Source organism: Protomyctophum parallelum (genome assembly GCF_964188405.1).
Source record: "Protomyctophum parallelum genome assembly, chromosome: 3".
NCBI lineage: Eukaryota > Metazoa > Chordata > Actinopteri > Myctophiformes > Myctophidae > Protomyctophum > Protomyctophum parallelum.
Window position 1 is genome coordinate 14,666,436 of NC_139698.1, and position 20,837 is coordinate 14,687,272.

Consider the following 20,837-nt stretch of genomic DNA (forward strand, 5'->3'; position numbering starts at 1 on the left):
CTAAGTAACCCTGAAGGAACATTGCAGAGGCAGTGGATACTGAACTACAGTAGGGTGGAAAAAGCTACATTTCCCCACATGCTGATTAAGGTGGATTGCTTAGGATTTGGGAGGTGGTAAGCTGATTCCACATGTTCACCTGGGGGTTCCTTTAACCACGTTGAAAGAGAGCCACAGAAAGAAGGAAGGAGATAGCGAGAGAGAGAAAAATAAATGGTCACAGCAGACTTCTGTGAGCCACTGTCTGTCTCTCTGTCTCAGCAGTATGCTGGGTGATAACCCCCCAATGACAGGAAGACAAATCCTGCACCAGGCAGATAACACACTCTTTTTTTTTAATACTAACCCCAATGTGTGTGCATATGTGTGCCAGTGCACAGCTACATACATACAGTACAACTGCCCACAGTCTTGGACACACAGACACACACGTACATGTTTGCATCGCAAAGCCCTAGCAACAGCGCTCCATATGTACATACTGGTATGAATCTTTTAGTACATATGGAAGTAATGTGTACTTTAACATGTATGACTGCTCTACTTTCATTCCGCCCACATGTGCTTTGTTTATCCTCCCAGACCTCCCTACAGTGCCTGCCAGACAGCCAGCCAGCCAGCCAGACAGACAGACAGACAGACAGAGAGAGAAGAGAGGGATGAGAGAACAAGAGACAGAGCAAGGACTAGAAGAAGGAGAAACCAGACGGATCTATCCATTCACTCCAGGTCCCCAGATAAATGAAAAAATAAATCATTCCATCAACAACCATTGCTTCACTAAAATCAGAATTTCTCCTGTCCTGCATGACACCTACTGTATATTGTACAGTATAACACCTTTTCAACTGATATACAGTATCTGAAACTTCACTCGTGGATGCACATTAGAATCCCACTGAACACATTTAACGTTAGAACACTGAACACCTTAAACAATTTAATACACACTGCTCTAACCATTCCTATTACAAAGCTACCTGTAGAAGTACTTGCAGTCATGGTAACATGGCTCAAATGATGGTAAAGCTACCTGTAGAAGTACTTGCAGTCATGGTAACATGGCTCAAATGATGGTAAAGCTACCTGTAGAAGTACTTGCAGTCATGGTAACATGGCTCAAATGATGGTATAATTTAAGACGGTGTCAATCAATTGCTTAATGTTACTACTGTTCAGAAGATAACCAAGAACTTAATGTAAGAAGCATATAATGTTAGATAAACTCAACATCTCAGTTTTCTTGCAGCTATAGGAAAGGACAATCTCCCTGGGTACACATGGTAAGTATTCACCTTTTTCCTGGGCTGTGTGTGCTCCACTTCCTGTCGATTTCATTGGATATCATTGTCATCTGATTGGATTTCATTGGATCAAATCGACAGGAAGTGGAGCACACACAGCCCAGGAAAAAGGTGAATACCTCACACACCCTCTCTCATGCAACTGCCACAGTTGTTCGCCTTAAGCTCAGTCCCGGCTAATGTCTTTAACACTTCTCTATAAGAGGGCATCTTTGACTCTAAGCTGCCCTGACAAGTGGCAGAAATAGGGGCCTTGGCATTTCCTGTAACACACAAGGTTCACACCAGGAGACATGAGTGGATAAACTCCCTGGTATGAAATGAAACAAGGGCTACTTCAAGTGGGTGAACAACTGTTAAGCATAATTAAATAATTATGCAGATGAATGACATTGTCACTGTATATTAAAACATGGACTGAGGCCACACGTTGGCGACGGCGTACGTATGTCTGATGTAAACTAAACGGATAGTACTAAGGCACTTCTGTGTACTGTGCAGAGAATCGTCGCTCTGAATCAAAAAGATTATTATAATACTTAAGATGTGATGTGTGGCAACTGTAAAATGTCACGTACATACAGTATACAAAATTAGGAAATCCTAGACTTTTCAAAAACAACATAGTCCCCTGCATCTTTATGGTCAAAGAGCAAAATAAATATCAAAGCAACACATCTGGACAGTAAGGTGAAGTTGTGCAAACCCAGAAACAGGGTCCCGGACCCCAAACCTCTAAGCAGCTAGCCTCGGTCCCAGGCTTACTTATCTGCGAAAAGAAAAGCCTGGTCACAACGTAAGGCAGAGAAGCTATCGGCGGTGTTACTCCAGAACATCCGTCAGATGTATTTCCCCCGGATACGATATTTTCCCGGCCAATCGCAACACTTGTTTCATTCGCGGAGAATGTAAACTGATTTGTAAAGCATCAACGTCATTTCCTTGGGCGATATACTGCAACTTCCGCCCAAACAAATGATAGTCTTTTCAGTGTAGGTCTTGCCCAGGGTGCTAAGCAGCACATAGCAGAGAGACTGGGAAACACCCAGAACTGACACAGGACGGATGGAAGGCCATGGACATGGTTATTTAATCCCAATCAGTCCCCTCACTGGAGTATCTGGGCATGCTCAGTGATACACCAACACACCACTATTCAAGGAAAATTATTTGTTCACCAGCCCTGACCAGGATATTCCTCGTCAGTGCGGGAACATGAGGTCAGTGACTGACCACACAGTCACACAGGTGCTTAGATTAGATTGACTGTGGCCTTTTACCTTTGTCTTTTTCTCTCAGGTCATTGAGGTATGTCAGGAGCTCAGCATTGGCAAGTACACAATAAACCTCTCTGGTCTGTAGGCCACCTCCACACAGCCCTGTCTGGTTACTGCGCCGACGGTCCTGTTGGCTCAGCAACGAATCCACTCGGCAGTCACTCCACTCCGTTGTTCTCCAAGTGTAACTGGAGAGAAAGAAGAAGAAAAAGGTGACAAAAGGGAAGAGGTAGGGAGGAAAGGCATCAAACAATATTATGCAAACCTCTAGAAAATCTAGGTTAAAACATGAAGAAAAAAGTGACAACTAATTTCCTTCTTGGCTGTCGGTGTGCATGTATCGTTGCCTTTTGGTTGTCAGACTTTGAACACATGGGCCTTATGCGCCAACCGAAATTTGTTCTTAGACCCACTTAGGACGTTTTTAAGAAGGTTTTGGGATCCCTCAATGTTTTCTTAGCTGTGATTTGTTCGTAGGTAAGAACAGAATCTACGCACACTGTGGAGCACTCTTAGGGTGCCTTTTTTGTTCTTAGGTGCCATCTGAGAACATAAAGGAAAAACAGCTCATGATGCTCAAAGTTTGGTCTGAGGACCTCAAGGGGTCCTTGAGGAAGTTCCAGGCAGTCCACAGCTAAATATAATCCCATTTTATACTTTGAAAATAGCCAATCTACAAGCTCACAAACTGCCCATTTTGAGCTTGTAGATCGGCTATTTTCGAAACATTTTGATAAATCTTCAAAACATTTCCCTAGCAGAAAATATTATCATATGGGGGTCTGCAGAATGTCAATTTGGGGGTCCTTGACATGAAAATGTTTGAGAACCACTGGTTTAGAGTTTACAACCCAACCCAAACAAACGTACCATACCCACCACATAACCACACCCGCTATCATCCCCCCCCCCCCCTCCCATACACCCCACCCCATATACCGACAGGCACCACCTCCATTTTCCTATAAGCTTCCTACCTGCAAGCCCCCTTGCACCACCATATCACCCTCAACACCCCTATTTCCTCACCATTACATACCAAGCAGTTGCTGCTTTAAAGCCCCTCCATATCCAAACTCCAGTGCTAAAATGTTTTATATCCACTACTATCCACTACTTCTGAACATGACATATGGATAATATGCTAATTTCAGCAAATTTACATTGATGTCTAGTGGTGAAAGTTTAATGAATCTGACTGGACTTCTCTTAGGAATTCACTTTGGAAGAAATGTAAGAGGAAAAGTTTGGAACTTATTGGCACAGTAACGATAAGTGTGTCACTTTGTAGTTTCTTATAAACATGATATTGCTTCTTTGCAGTGTGAAAAATGAGGGCTCACATTTTAACAAAGTATGCTGTTGTTGTCCTTTAATGCTTGGGAGGCAAGCAAGGACAAACTAAGAGTAGAGTATAAAATCATTACTAAAGAAACTACCCAGAAATTCATATGTACAAATTAAGTTCCATTTTTGGCTATGGACAGTAATTGAAAAAGTATTGTACAGCTGATAGAAGTTTTTGACACAGGGGATAGCTGAAAGGACATTAAATGACGAAACTTTGGGAATGAAGGCCATCTGTGTGTGCGTGTGCATGCATGCCTGAGTGTGACACAAATATCCTTGCAGTCTCCCTCCATTTGTCTCTACTTTGTGCCTGGCACTGGTCCAAACTCTTATTCTAATCTGTCTCCATATGCTGTTGCCCACATACACACACAAGCACACACACGCACGCACGCACGCAAAATATGCCCATGGACAAACGTGCTCACATACAGTACTCAAAAATGGGCCACCCAGGAGAGCAAATTAGCTTGCCGATGTGGATAAAGGGAAATCAACAGGAAGAGTGTGTATAGCCTCAGTCTGGCTGTAAGTGTAAACACTTACAATTTCACTGTGCTCCCTGCCTACACAGGACTTTAGAACAAATCTCTGCTGTAGATTTTTTAATGGTAGTTAAAGAATGCATTGTGAAGATGGAGGGTATTATCCGATCTACACCAAGATGCATTTCTATTTCTGCTCAACCCAAGCTTGCACTCTTAATTTTTAACAATACTGTATACTGCTACAGTATAGGGTTTGATTTAATAGGGGTGATGAGGAGAAATGATGCCACTGCTTTTGATATCCCTTGCGGTACTCATTCAATTGTCCCTCCCTGTAGTCATTCAATTCACAGCGAAGCTGGAAGAACATTCCCTAAAAACGCTGGGACAACTTCTGGCTCCAAAACTATGGAATGCATTTCCCATTGCAATCATAACTGCAGCGTGCAGAGTGCAGACTCACTCCCGTCCCAATCTTCTGCTGTAGTCTGAAAACACACCTCTTAAGACTCCATCTTAGCCCGTAGCACTTGCCCTAGCCTCGACGACCAACAACAAAAGCTCAACTTATGCAATTTAGATAGTATTTTATGTAGACATACTGTAGCACTCTATAATCAGTGTATATGCATAGTTTCATAATAGATATTCAACTGTTCCACTGGTTCTTAGCTTACGTATAATTCTTGATGACAATTATCTATGAATTTGATATTACCATGTATTACCATGTGTTGTTCTTGCTTACTGTAAATCGCTCTGGATTAAGAGCGTCTGCTAAATGCCTAAATTGAAATTGTATCTCTGAGTGGGGATATGGTTTCGGGGGATATCTTGCTTCTGGTAAGACTGAATACATACAAATAAAATACATCAAAAATAGTTGGATGCTTGTTTCTCTATAAGCCCCAAAGCCATCACTTGCCCAGTGCATACTGTACACGGCACCCCCATGTTCATAAAGTGACACTCACGTGGGACAAGGAGGAACTCCATCGCCCTGGGGTTCGCATGGCTCCACCTCCTCCAGAGGAGGACACTGTTCCCCTTCTCCCGTGGGGAACTGGAGCACATGTCGACTTCTGGAGCACGTTCCACTGGGGGCCTCGGGCTCCACACAGGTCTTGGAGCAGGGGCCCCATTCCGCCCACTCAGTCAGCTGGCAATCCTTAGGGAGGACGCATGATTGGACCGTTGGCGGAAGGTTCCTTGGCATACACAACCTGTGAAAAAAGATGGGTGGGGGCGGTACAGTATGGTTAGGTGAGATGAGGTGAAAATGGTGTGCTTGTTCGAGTTAAGACGGCGTGCTGAGGAGCTTTAAGCACTTCAACCCTTAGAGTATATATGAATAGAGACGGCACCCGGAGGAAACCCTGAGGCGAAATGAACATAGTGGCCGAATTTGTCATTGCAGCTTGAGCCCGTTGGCTATCATTGTGCACGTTCATGTTATTGGGCCCATGACACGTGACCGAATGTATCATACGTGAACGCGCGCAAACGGCGCAATGATAGTCAACGACCAGCGTGTTCATGTTATTGGGGCAATCCATCCCAGAATGCACTCTGTTCCTACCCGGAAGCAGGAGTGAAATCGCCTCATGCGCTTTTGAGCAACTTAATGCAAGTGGATGGGAGGAGAACTCGGGTGCCGTCTCTATTCATATATACTCTAAGCTTCAACCCCATATATATATAGGCTGTTGAGCGGAGTCCCTAAGGCTCAGGGATCTATATTGTTGAGCGGAGTCCCTCAGCCTCAGGGCTCTATACTTGTGTTGTTTATGCTTTCACTCTACAATATCTTCGCTGATAATCTAACAGGTTACGTGTTCTGAGCTTGAAGGGATCTGACACGAATTTTGACTGAATCTTGGTCTAGATATCCCCTGAGCAATCAGGCCAGCTCTATTAACCCAATGGTAAAAATGACAGCACAGAGCATACTTATTTACACGCACCTCAACAGTGGGTGCAGGGCCAATAAGGCAATTATGGAAGGAGGTAGGGCCCGCACGCCATTCTTTGGCTAAATAATTACTTCTTGATAGATCTTCGTCAGGTCAGTATGACAGCACACCCAGAAACCGGTAAACGGTTAATGGTGCATTTATATAGCGCTTTTATCTAAATCGCCTTACATAGATTGTGCATTACATTCACCCATTCACACACATTCATACACCGATGGCAGAGGAAACCATGCAAGGCACCAACCTGCACATCAGGGGGAGCAATTAGGGGTTCAGACAACTCCCAGTTGTTCCTGGGGGTTCAACCTGGCATCAAACAGTTAATGGCACATCATGTGCAGCACAAGAGCAGGATAGGGCTATTAGGGCAGCAGATACAGTAAGAGGAATAAAGCCCTGGAGTGCCTTATTTAAAAAGTATACAGTTAGCAGCCACGGCCCGTGGCTCACCGGTCCAGGCACCTTGGCTGCTAATCCAGTCTGGCAGTGTGCCACGGGTTCGACTACCGATCCCGACAGCCTTTACTGCATGTCAACCCACCATCTCTCTCCTCATTTCCTGTCAGCCTACTGTCTGTCCCTCCATACAAAATATAAAATAGGCGAAAGCCACAAAAAAAAACATTTTAAAAAAAGTATACAGGTTGAATAACGTTACGATGCCAATAGCATCTTCAGAGTCATGACTCTGATGAAGATGCACTTGGAAGTTGGCAACGTTAGTCAACCTGTATACTTGGCACTGTGTAAATATAAATGGTCTGATAAAGATGGACTTGGCATCGAAACATTAGTAAACCTAACACTTAGCACCTTGTAAATAAAAAGGCCTTTTAATTGCTAGATGAGACCATAAAACAATGTTTTATGTATGCTATTGAAGAGGTTCTCATATATTTCTATTAAAAGGGATAATTTCTCATTTAATTGAGACAAAATATTGGAAATGTTGTAAGAATGAAAATGTGTTGTGAGAACAGAAGATTGTGTGAGGATTTGGTCCTACAGCGGCTAGTCACAGTGGATCCAACAGAGCAGTGCCCATGACCACACTGACAGAAGAGAAGGTGAGTCACAGTGGATCCAACAGAGCAGTGTCCATGACCACCTGACACTGTGACGACCACAGGTGAGTCACAGTGGATCCAACAGAGCAGTGTCCATGACCACACTGACACTACACCGGCTACCACAGGTGAGTCACAGTGGATCCAACAGAGCAGTGTCCATGACCACACTGACAGAAGAGAAGGTGAGTCACAGTGGATCCAACAGAGCAGTGTCCATGACCACACTGACAGAAGAGAAGGTGAGTCACAGTGGATCCAACAGAGCAGTGTCCATGACCACACTGACAGAAGAGAAGGTGAGTCACAGTTGATCCAACAGAGCAGTGTCCATGACCACACTGACAGAAGAGAAGAATATGGTCCTACACCGGCTACCACAGGTGAGTCACAGTGGATCCAACAGAGCAGTGTCCATGACCACACTACCACAGCTGAGTCACAGTGGATCCAACAGAGCAGTGTCCATGACAACACTGACAGAAGAGAAGGTGAGTCACAGTGGATCCAACAGAGCAGTGTCCATGACCACACTGACAGAAGAGCTACCACAGGTGAGTCACAGTGGATCCAACAGAGCAGTGTCCATGACCACACTGACAGAAGAGAAGGTGAGTCACAGTGGATCCAACAGAGCAGTGTCCATGACCACACTGACAGAAGAGAAGGTGAGTCACAGTGGATCCAACAGAGCAGTGTCCATGACCACACTGACAGAAGAGAAGGTGAGTCACAGTGGATCCAACAGAGCAGTGTCCATGTCCACAGAAGAGAAGAATATATGAACCAGTGACTAGGATTGTAATTTGCTCATTACCACGATCACTGCATAATCAGTTTCATATCAGTAGTAAAATCTAATACGCAAGGTATTTCTGTCTTCATGTGTTAAGTCCATGCCACGATCGACAAACCATGGCCAATCTATCACTGACAGCCATCTTTTAATCATTCCACTAGTATTTAGCAGTTAATGAGCAACCAGGCCTCTTTGGGCCCCTTCTGAATCATTAGGAATTTGTTCTAACTAAAGCCGAGCACTTTCTGTTCCACTCTGTCGGCGTGTCTTTTACCCTAGAGGCAATGCAGCTGACGAGCTATTAGTGCTAATTACAGCTCTGCTTCATTTAGAAAGATCTCATTTAGACACCACTGCCACACTCCACCTCCACTGCCTCAAACTTTGGGTAAAAATAAGGAATCGTTCAATGGTCCAGGCACCTTGGCTGGTAATCCAGTCTGGCAGTGTGCCGTGGGTTCGACTCCCGACGGCCTTTACCGCATGTCTTCCCCCCATCTCTCTCCCCATTTCCTGTCAGCCTACTGTCTGTCCCTCCATAAAAAATATAAAATAAAAGGCGAAAGCCACAAAAAAAACATTTAAGAAAAAAAAAAGGAATCGTGTGAGCCTGGTGTTATTTTTTTTTTGGTAACTCCTGTGTCTTTACAGATTAGGACACCTCTGCAGCCTTGTGATGTTATAGGCCTACTAGAGCAGTTTGTTTTGCATTTGGAAAGAAAAAAAGAAAAGTAAAATAAGAAAAGTAATCACTAACATGATGGCTCAATTTCCTCGCCTCTGATGGAACTTTACTGAAAAGGCCTAAAGCAGATGAATTCTCTAAGCATTTGGCATTTGTTATGGCTATTGCCAACAAGGGTTGAAGGGTTCAAAGACACTTGAGACTTATTTTTAAATTTCTGTCATTTAGACAGAATGAGGACAGTTAACAATGCAGTCCAACTGCTTCCAGATGAAAGAATTATCCACATTTCAACACTTCCATGCTCATTACCTACATTCAACAAAATATTTTGCCATTGGAACAGACTACTGCATGTGGGTTCAAGGGACTACAGTAACTTAAAGTAAAGTATGTGTGAAGAGAAGAGAATCATAATGGCATGGCACCATACTGGATAGTACTCATTAAATGCATTTCACCTAATATGAGACAATATGCTAAGTGGTTTCTGTGTCAGGGTTCTACTTCAAAGGCGCTGGCCTAGGTTGAAGCAAGGACTTCTCAGAGAGAGAAGACCCAATGACAGATATACATCAAACAAAATGGGAATTAAGGGAGCAAGATGTTCAGAAAATGTCTGGCAAGGAATTGACTGGGTTATTGCTGCGCTGGGAAGTTAGTTCCACTTTTCAAAAAACAACTATGAATATTTCAGAACCATAAATAAACAATTCAAGGATTAATATTTATGTTCCTATGGGCATGAGAGCTGTTTTTGCAGATCTTTTGAAATATTTGATCCCATTCACTGCTGAGAATTTAGCACCAACAATACATTAATGAACAGATTTACTACATAATTGATCATATCTAAGCCTATAGTATGTGGCATGTGACAAATACATAATGTGAATGGAGGGTTTCCGATTGCATTATTGTCTCCACCAGGCCGAAGGCATGGGGAGAGATTATGTTTTGCACCGATTTAGGCAAAACACATTACTGTAGATTACTCGTACACATTTTATCCATACATCACACAATTCTGTATACACTATCTCCATAGTCATGTGATCAACACGGATCTGCACCATTTCCCATCTTCCATCCTGATTGGCTAAGATTGGCTTCCAAAGCTCACATGATTGGTCTGTTTCGAACAAAATGCCACAAATCACAAACACGGTGTGCAATTTCCGTTAAATTATACACGCACATTTCCACAAGTCATTGGGGTCCAATTGTTACTACTGATACACAACAATGAACAGATCCTGTACAAATAGAAATTGCATCACTAGAACTGTGTGAGTTGTGAGAATGACAAAATAAATCCATTTGGGTCACCCCATGACCTATACCTATGAGTATTGTTGTGGGAATATTGCCTCTGCAGTGATGATCTATTGTCAGTGAGAATATTGCCCCTGCAGTGATGATCTATTGTAAGTGAGAATATTACTTGTCACTGTTTTGAATCGACCAGCTTAGAAAATGCAGCAGTCTCACTCTTGTAGTTAATTTTCCAATTACGTATATTTCCGTACCTCTGACTTTATGTTTTTAATGTATAAACCTGGGTGTTTTTTTCTGCTCTCAGTCACTCTTTCTGTTTCATGTGGGTGTGTGTTGCAGTGACTTTTTCTGTGTGTGTGCATTGGCATCTTGAGTGATTCGTTTTGGAAGGAACATGCCAGGAATAAATCACTGGCTAAAAGTGAAGTCACACTGTGAAACATGATTGCAGTATTACTTTGTTGCCATTTCCATCCTAGACATCAGATTGACTGTATTAGTAAGGCCTTAAGCCTAATTTAGACCAAGTCAAACGACAGTGTCCCTCGCTTAAAACTGCCCATCTACAAGCTCACATGTGAGCATGTGTGCTTGTAGATAAGCTATTTTAGGCACAGGACACGACACATCATATTATGGAGTATAAATGAGGTATTATTGTTCAAGCAAAGCAGAGAGAAAAACACCAGATAACCATTTCATCCACCTGCCAACCTCTGACAGCAAAATGAAGGATCGAGTGATGATCAACTTAGTTCATATTTGGATATTACTCATTGGGCTTCTAGCCTAACAAACAGGTAATTGTATAAATGTGAGTATTCTGCCATATCTATGCAATTTATACTATATTAGATCCTTGCTGGTTCTTTTTTACAGTTAGTTACAAAATTATAGTTTCAGAGTTAATGAACACAAATCACAGTAAAAATGTCATACATTTGTTCAAGTTAATAAGAAAGACAAAACCGTTTCTTTTTTCAGTCCATTATGAGACAACTAATTCTCACCTTTGCCTAAGTGAGAACTGTGTAGGACATCTAATTATGTAACTTTGAGCAATGCTATACATAAGTGAGTAAGTGAAAAAGCGACAGATGACAATGACAACTAAATAAAAAATGTTATCATGCAACTCACTGGATTCCTACGGTACTCCCGTTCCTGTGTGCACAGATCACCTCCCGTGTCTGGTAGCCCAACTGGACGTCAAAGAACGGACTCTCTTGCCGGTTCAGACGATTCCTCGTCCGTTTCTTCTGGATTAGTTCCCTTGTCTCGGGGTCTTTGGTCCCAGCTCGCTCCCTGGACCCTTTACCTCTCCTCCGCTTGGCCTGACGCGCTGGCCGAGTTTGCGGCATGGCACAGGGGGTCCACGGCCCGATCCTTAAACTGTACAAACCCTCAGGACCCTTGCACGCCCCCAGTTTACAGGACTGAAACTCAGTCATGTTGGGACAGGCGGCCCCTTCAAAAAGCGGGGGAACCAGTACACTGCGGACTCTGTTCTTAAGGCCTGTCCCGCATGTTTTGGAGCAGGAAGTCCACGGGGAATACTCTGAAACCACGCAGTCCTGAGGACAAGGGATCAGGCATGCCTGCTCCAAGCGAGGCTTGGTCTCAAAGTACTCACAGATGGCATCCTCTGCTGGCGACCCATCTGCCTTAAGCATACAGCCCACCTCCCGTGTCTGGATGCCCTCCTCTCCCCCGGCGCATACGGAGGGCTGCAGGGCTCCAAAAGTCCTTGCCACCACTGGCATACACACGTTCCAGGCACCGAGTTGCCAGTCATAAAGGTCCTTGTGCCAGTCACACACGCGGAAACAGTTCCTCTGGTTGGAAGGCCTCTGGCCCTGAACACAGTTGGTGTGGAGAGTGGTCCAGCCTTCCACATGGGCACACCACACGGCCCGGCTCTGGCTGCCACCTGGACCGCAGTCACTGCTCATACATCTTCCCCATGGCCCTAGGGAACAGAAGACATTAGCATCAGTTACATTTGGATAATGGAATTAAAGAAGTTTTAGATTAATCAGTGAGTGGAGTGCACAGTAAAATCCAGTGGTAATTTAACACTTCAACCACTTTCAACCCGGTGTCCCAATTTTGGGCATGCCATTTTAGGCAGAAAAATAAAAGTGTGAAGCAAAGTTGTACATGTCCTCCTGGACTTGCACCCTGCTGTTGATGCGCCGTAGGCATGTTATGTATCTTTATCTAGATACGACGGTGTCAAGTATAAAAGATTTTACTGGGTGGCATTGGTGAACTGTGAGTAATAATGGTTATTTCTCCAACAATGAAACACAGAAGGATAGAATATAAAAAGCTCTATAAGGGCACTGCACTGCCCACAAAAACAGAACAGAGAATCAGTATTAACAAAATGTACATCCAGTAACACTCAAGATACAGTAATCTAGACCAGTGATTATCATCAACCTTTTTAATTTCAAGGACCCGCAGTCCCAGCATTATCTCTGGGACTCCTCTCTAGACTGTAAAAATCCTCAGTGTTAACTTAACTCCTAAATGACCTAAATGGTGAGGGACCAGGGTTGAGGGTTCCATTTCACTCTCAGTTACAAACCTGTGACAGTCCAATTTGTTCATAACTACCAATCTTTTATTTTACTGTGGATGAAAGTGTTATATCTGAACTAGTAGTTAACAGACTGAACAGAGGTCCATTGAGGACATATACAATAGTATTTACGTCGAGATCCCCCCTCCCACACACACACACACACCTCTCCCACCAAAAAATACAAATTCTCTTGGTTTGAGTTTGGACCACCAAAAGAAACAGAATGCAAACCATGATGATGAAGTCCAGCCCGATCTCACCCAAACATGGTGAAATAACACAGATTGGCAATTCCGTTCATATACTACTAGAAAACCCACAAATCTGTACATATTACACTACTACTATTTTCTCGCTTTAGCCTGCTCGGTGGTAGCTCTATCTCGTGGCTCAAGTTCACTTGAGACGGCGCCCCTCCAAATACTGGGGTCATATTCTGTGACATGACTCCTATTCTGTGACATGACTTTTGGTCCTGGTGTGAAGTGGTGTGCGCGCCCTGTGCATCGTCCCAGATGGAGATGGCACCGTGAGCCTGAGCGTGACTGGATGGATGCAGAGCGCGGTGGACAGCCGTCCATTGGAGGGGAGACTTCCAGCCGGCCATCCATTGGTGGGGGAAACTCGGGGGCAGCCATTGATTGGTGGAGAAGGCCTGAGTCCAAACCAGGGGGGCAGTCAGACAGATATTTTGTGAAGCCACTAAGGAAATCGTAGTTCATATAATGGCCTGTTGTGGCGCTGTCATTGGACCCAGAAAAACCCATAGCCCCATAGAAGTCCATGTATTTGGGCCCAACTTCACCTAGATTGTATTACCTTAATAAACATGGTCATGAATACTTTCTACTTCCAGTCACTAGTTTAAAGTCTATTTCTAATGTCATAATATTCTTTTTGGAAAATTATGGTCCCATTAATTAAAAAAATGACCATAAAGTTGCGTATGTTCTGAGGGGCGTGGCTACCGTTACAGTCTATGATCGGGATTCCCCTCCCACTCGAGTCAAAATAAAAACCAACGGAGAAGAAGGGGGGAAGTCCTGCCTCGTTGTCTGGGCCAGCCAATGGCCAGCTGGGCCAAAACGGAGCTAGCCAATGGCCAGCTGGGCCAAAACGGATCTAGAAAGATGGCGACTTACAGTGCAGGAATAACAGGCTTCATCTTACGTCCATGTTAGACCCGGGGAACGCTTTGTCCATATTTTTTACAGTCTATGGTCCAAACAGACATTTCAGTGGCTAACGAGGGTGGCCTTTCCCTACATAAGAGAGGAGCAGCAGAGGACAGACCTGTCCTCCTCGGCTCCCAACCGGCCACAGCCCGTAGTTGATTGTTTTGTTAATATGAGTTTGACTTTGTTTGCTTTGCTGTCCAAGTCTGAGTTTGAGTTCCGTTCCATGTTAAGTTCTGTTTAAGTTATGGAGGTAAGCTTTTGTGCTTTTGTTTCGTTAGGGAAGATAATTTTGGTTCTAGTTCTTTTTTCTTATTTAACATTACCTATCAGTTGCCTTAACATCTTTACCCTTTTGTAATACTATTATTGTTAATAAATATATATTTTCACCCGTAACCCTTGTTTGAGTGGCTGCTTGGGAGTTGGGGAAGGCGGGAGCGTCATATTTTATGTTGTGTATCAGAACCCCTAGACTGGTGCATAACAACGTTTTATTTGAAGCCTACAATTACATTATTAAAATAAAATATTAATGTTATATGCCTACTACGCTATTCAGAAAAAGTGACACTTTTGGCAGTATATGCACGGAATTGGCAATTCCGTGCATATACTACTAGAAAACCCACAAATCCGTACATATTACACTACTACTGTTTTCTCAGTAGTAGTGTCAGTCGATGAGGCAGAATTAACCACCTAAATCCTAGAATCCCTATTCTGGGGCAAATATTATTGCCCCAGATGGTAATACGGTCCACAAAGAATGGTTTAAGTGGTTAAGCGACTGACCTCCTGCAGGTGCAGTGGGAAGAACAATGAGATCAATGATGCTGGATTAAAAGCCTACTGAGCTTCAAAGCCTTCAACAGACCTTCATCACATTTAAAATTCATGTGCAAGAAATTGGGACATGTTCTCTCAGTGAGACTTTAACCCACGAACACTGCCATGCTATACTGTAGGAGGAATTTAAATATGTGGGTCTTTGGCTTGATTCTCAGCTGTCTTTAAAGCCCCATATTGCCATGGAAAATATATTGCAGACTCAACTCTATCACCCAACAGATCAGAAAAATCAGACCTGTCTGAACTGAGTGGTGCTGTACTGTACTGTACTGTACTGTACTGTACTGTACTGTACTGTACTGTACTGTACTGTACTGTACTGTACTGTACTGTACTGTACTGTACTGTACAGTATTGCTGTCTATAGGAGTGGCTAGCACCACAAAATAAATCACACCAGTGTGAAGTGAGGGGCGCTCTTATCATCATACATTACTGTATATCATTCCGGCCAATCACAATTTGCGTCCTCACCTTCGTCTTCGGTGTTTGTGTACACAAACACTCAAAGCTGGCTATTCATTGTCAATGGCATTCAATGTTTGTGTTAACACAATGTTTGTGTGTGCACAAACAAACCCTCAAAGCTGGACATAGGAGGGGCTATAGCGTCCCTCAATAATCCCATTTGTGTGAAGTGAGAGGCGCTCTTATCATCATACTGTACATCAGTATTTCCCTTCATGACAATGAAGGGAAAATGTACATCATAATGTGTCATTTAAGTCATATTGTCCCTTTATTGTTAATGGTTGGTTTTACATCACCATTATATCACCTAATCAACATGAGATCGACTTTAATATATTAGCGCCCCTCACTTCACACAGGTGTGATTTTTTAATTATATTTTCTTTTTGAGTGGTGCAACCACTCCAAGGAACAGCAATGTCTGTGTTGTTCACCTATGTATGTGACGTTCACCTATGTATACGTGAGCACCAGTATAATGAGCACCAGTAGGGGCGCTGTTTGCCGGAAACAGAGAGAGAGAGACAGTGCTGCACTGTTGCCTCCTAATGAGAGAGAGAGAGAGGAAGGGGGGGGGGGGGGTAGGGGGGAGAGAGAGGGGAGTTGCACCACTCAGTTCACACGGGTGTGATTTTTTATATAGAATGTTGTTTTAAAAATCACACCCATGTGAAGTGAGGGGCACTTATATATTAAAGTCTAACTTGTGTTGATTAGGTGATGTAATGGTGATGTAAAACAAACGGTGCCGACACAAACATTAAACGCCATTAACAATAAAGAGACAATATGAAGGTAAACGACACATTATGACGTACATTTTCCCTTCATTGTCAATGTGTTTACTAAACAAACTTCGAACTAAAGACAAACATTAAACCTGTGTATAAGGGGGACTAGTGCTCCTCAAAAACTTGCATGATGGTCGAAAAATAATAACGCGTGTTACAGAATTAATTCATGACAACTATAGTAATTCGTTAATAAAATATGTATTGATATTTATTGTATTATTCATTAAATTGTTAGCTTTGAGTCATTTACTGTACATAGCACTTATGTGTAGTGGCCAGTGGACAATGAGCAGAAGTGGCTTTCATCATGTTTTCTCACAGAGGTCAACCTACAGTATTGTCGAAGTATGTAGAAGTATAATAATAATGATGATCCTTGACTGACAGAAATCAGGAGTATATGTCCATAGACTAGAGCCTCATGATGACAACCTGTAAGCAGTTCCCATCTGTCATCTCTGCTACTGGTGTGGTGACTGGCTTCAATCAGTATATCAGCTGGCCTGCCGCAACCTCAAAGGACATTACTTCTCTCCCTATATCAGCACTCCCGATCAATGTCCTGCTGCAAGAGTGGATGATACATGATGATGTTACACCACATATTTGTGATTCAGGGGTTGTCTGGCCATCCGTTAGCTACAGATCAAGTAAAGCTCTATTTAATACCCCTTAGAAAAGATGTGTCTTGGGAATTCAGCACAAAAGATACAAGGGAGTAAAATATCTTCAGCTGCATTCCCCACACTAATCCTCTCGACTGCTTCTGCGAGTCAATGCAATACCAGAGATATTTATTTTCTCTGACAGGACTGGCAGCTTGCTTTGAGGTTTCCCCCTCTATGGCCATATACGTGTGCGTGTTCTTGCTATGAAAACAGAATTTCCCTCATGGGATCAATACATAATCTATGTATCTATTTCACAGCATAAAATGGTGAGATGAAAGTAATGGTAAGCCAGCCAGAGCTAATATTGAATTTCCATGAAGTAAATAAAACACAGAACAGAAGAATGTTCATTCAATATCAAGTCAACATATTGCTTGGTATAATTAATGAAACAGGTTCTCCCATAAGGCATGCGATACCATAAATCCAGTCAATATTATTTGTTTGTTTGACAGGCAACCCTCGTACTATGAACACAAATAGTTGCATTACTTGTTAGTAACACAAATACACTCTGCAAAAATCCTCTATTCTGAGCTTACTCAGCTTAGTGGGTTAAAGTGGGACACACTCACAGTCTCTCACATTCACACAATGTCCACTGGTCTTAACTGGCCCCCTGCACAGTAAAACCCTCAGTGTTAATTTAACTCTTATAGTTAAATGAACAGAGAGAATTTAGCCAAATGACTTCACCTAGCACAGAAAGAGATAGTAAAGGTGGTTGCACACTGGACGCGTTTTTCGGAAAACCGATGGAGAAACGCGGCTAAACTCAGAAAAAAGTGGGCAGAGGAACGTCGCCCGAAAAGACACAAATAATTCATCTTTTCGCCCGATAGTGGGTGATTAGGCGATGTGTCGCCCCATGCTTGCCCACTGTTAAAAGGCACTGTAATTAGTGTAATATCTCTACGGTTGAAATCTCTGTGTAATGTGTATACCCTATCATTAAAGGTTTTATGACATTCATTTTCATTTCTTTTTCTTTTTCTTTTTTCTTTTAGGTTTTATGACCTCAATTACACCCAAAAAACCTGAACTTTGAACATTCAGTGGATTTTCTGTGGTCTGAAGTTTTCTTTGGGGTTTGGAAGGCCTTTGAGCTACATGCTAAATGTAAGTCGCTCTGGATTAAGAGCGTCTGCTAAATGCCTAAATTGTAAATTGTAAATTGTACAATGAAAACAGGCAACACAGTGAAACAGTGACATCTGCTGGCAAATCCCATTGACATATATGGGATTTGCAGTAAGTGATGTCACTTACTGCCGGCAAATCAGAGCACCTGTTTGAGCCAGAAAACCCCAGATCACAGAAAATCTACTGAATGTTAAAAGTTCATGTTTTTTGGGTGCAATTGAGATTAGAAAACCTAAAAGAAATAAGAACAATTCCAAAACCTTTTTTTTAATGTCACAATCCCTTTAAATGAAGAGCCCCTTTCCTTATCCTAAAAAGGTCTGCCTCTGTAAAGAAGGGGTCACAGCGTGGCTCTCTTGGTTGTGTTTGATTATTATTGATCAAATCCCCAGCATCTCACTCTTACTCACAAAGACAGACACTTGCTTACTGACAAGTTCAACACATCCTCACTATCTGACAGCTGCCAGAAGCATTGCCTTCACTTCAAATGCATTGCCTAGCAATGCACCTTGGTAAATGATGCATTTATATAGCGCCTTTATCCAAGGCGCTTTACAGAGATTGTGCAGTGCATTACATTCACCCATTCACACACACACATTCACACACCGATGCCGGAGGAAACCATGCAATTACCAACCTGCACATTACAGTAGGGGTTCAGAAGAGTCTTGCTCAAGGACACTTCAACACTAACTCTGGGGGAGCCCAGGTTCTGCTACCCGGCCCATGCACCTTGCATACAGTATACACAGTATCCAAGTAAATGGAAAACATGCACTGTACAATGTACATATGCATTAGCTGCATGCTCATTAATGAAGTGCCACATGACACAGGTGCAGTTAAGGACAAATTCTTGTCAAGTTGAAAAGATGAAAGAAAACCCGGCTAAATTGGCTTGCATGTTTTATGTCCGTCCATCTCAAGTGGTGTCTAATCCACGCCCAGCATGAGCTCTGGTGGTCCTAGCGGATCAAAGCCAGCAGATGCACCTGGCTGAGAAGTTCTCAGACAGGGAGGAGGAGAAGTACAGCCTCTGGCAGCTTCTTTGTAAACACTGCATACATTTTAGGCAATAAATAGGCCATGAAGTTGCTCAATCTTGATTCATTTCACACCTCCAACTCTGTGTGCCTAATCTGTGCCTGTTCTCTCTCTCTCTCTCTCTTATTGGCTTGTCACTCTGTTTAAGTGTGTAGTGTGGAGGTTTTCTCTACGTTAATGCTTCATGTTTTGCTGGCTCTCGAGTCTCGACCCCCTGACTCGACACCAGTTGCTCCTTTCCATTGACCTTGCATTGAACATCGCAACATTCTCAGAACGTAGGCAACAAAATGACACACTGTCCGTGTTATAGATTCCTCTTCCAAAACACCTCCAGGTCTCATATTTATTTTGTTGCTTTTAGTTAGTGTTACGGACCACGGTCCTTTTGATTATTTGTTATTTGTTTAAGTATAATTATTATTTATGGTGGCTATTAAATTAGGATAATAATTATAAGTTTGGTATTTGTTATTATGTTTTATGGCATGTGACAAGTTGTCTTTCTTTTACTACAGTACTCAAGTGAATTGACAGACATGGCTCTGAGTGACAGGTCCCTGATTGGACCTGCCCCCCTTATTGTTGTTCCTTATTGGTTCTCCCTGACAACACCAGTTTCCTGTTAGCAGGGCACTCTTCCTGTCTCTGTATAAAGGCTCAGTTGAACTTTTGCTCTGGAGGGGACGACAGAATTCAGCAGCAGAGAATCGATCCCTCTTGTCCTCTCTTGTGCCTGCCTTATTATTTTGTTTGTTTTGTTTCTGGTTCGTTATGCCGTAAGTTATGATTTGCTTTGTTTAGCCCAGTTTTGTTTGAAGTAATCTTTAAGTTGCCTGTGAGTCTGTAAACTATTATTTATCCTTGTTAAATAAGAAGCCTGGTTCCTACCTCCACCATGTAGGAGTGCCAGGTCTTTCTTTTGTTAACTTATTGTAATTTTGGTTAGTTAGGGTAGTTAGGGATTTAGAATTGTAATTTTGTTTAACATTCTGTTAGGGCCTTTAGGTAGGGGTAAACTTTTGATTTCTAGTTAGATTCGTTTTGTTAGAATAGCACCTGCACTCTGAAGCTAAAAATGTGGGAAGTTGTGAACCAAAAATGTAACATTATCTCTGCTTTTGAACAAAAAGAACGACCACCAATAAATTGAAGTTCTTTTTCACCCTGTCTCCTCTCAAATTGTGTCATGTCCCTTCACCCTAGACGAAGGTCCATAACAGTTAGTAAGAAAAAAGAAAATACGATTGTAGAGCTTGAGGTGCAAAAACAAAAGAACAAGGCTCAAATCTAATAATAATTGCATGGCCTCCCTGCTACTGATAGCAAGTTCCTACGTGTGCAGTTTGTGTATTAAGAAGCCACACAAATCACAATGCAGTGTTCAGTAGAGAAGCTACGATACAGGCTGGCTGATTGTGGGACATTCTACACAGTAAAGTACATCTCATTTGGCCATATAGAAGAATACAAATAGCTATCTTTATACCTACAGTAAGGACATAGGTGCTTCACAAGGTCAATGTTGGTGTAGAGATTAGTGAAAAACAAATGTAGATATATAATAATTATTTCACAGTCTTTTAAGCTTCACTTGCTTTTCACTTCATACAGGATTTCCTGGTTGCACAGCCTATAGACTATATTCACACAGCAGCCATTTTGACAGCCCATACCTCCAAACAGAAAATCAATTGTATAAATCAAAACTAAACTCGCCAAAATTGCAGCTGTACTGAAAAGATTGAATTATCCTCTTTCTATCTGCAAAGTTTTTGTTACATAAAAATCCACCATCCATAGACATGTTATGAGCTAGCCTGACACTCTGTCTCTGACACATTATTCAGACTGAAAAAGCCCTTCC

General features: G+C 42.6%; 1 protein-coding gene across 1 annotated transcript in view; it reads right to left on the reverse strand.

Moving 5' to 3' along the window:
- LOC310855430 (thrombospondin type-1 domain-containing protein 7A-like) overlaps window positions 1-20,837 on the reverse strand; it is a 130,350-nt gene that overhangs the window by 63,671 nt on the left and 45,842 nt on the right. Inside the window, exons 2-4 of the mRNA XM_083760435.1 lie at window positions 11,365-12,193; window positions 5,394-5,642; window positions 2,585-2,769 (exon numbers count right to left, since the gene is read on the reverse strand). Of these exons, the coding sequence (XP_083616561.1) occupies window positions 2,585-2,769; window positions 5,394-5,642; window positions 11,365-12,193 (1,263 nt within the window). The remainder of the gene's footprint in view (window positions 1-2,584; window positions 2,770-5,393; window positions 5,643-11,364; window positions 12,194-20,837) is intronic.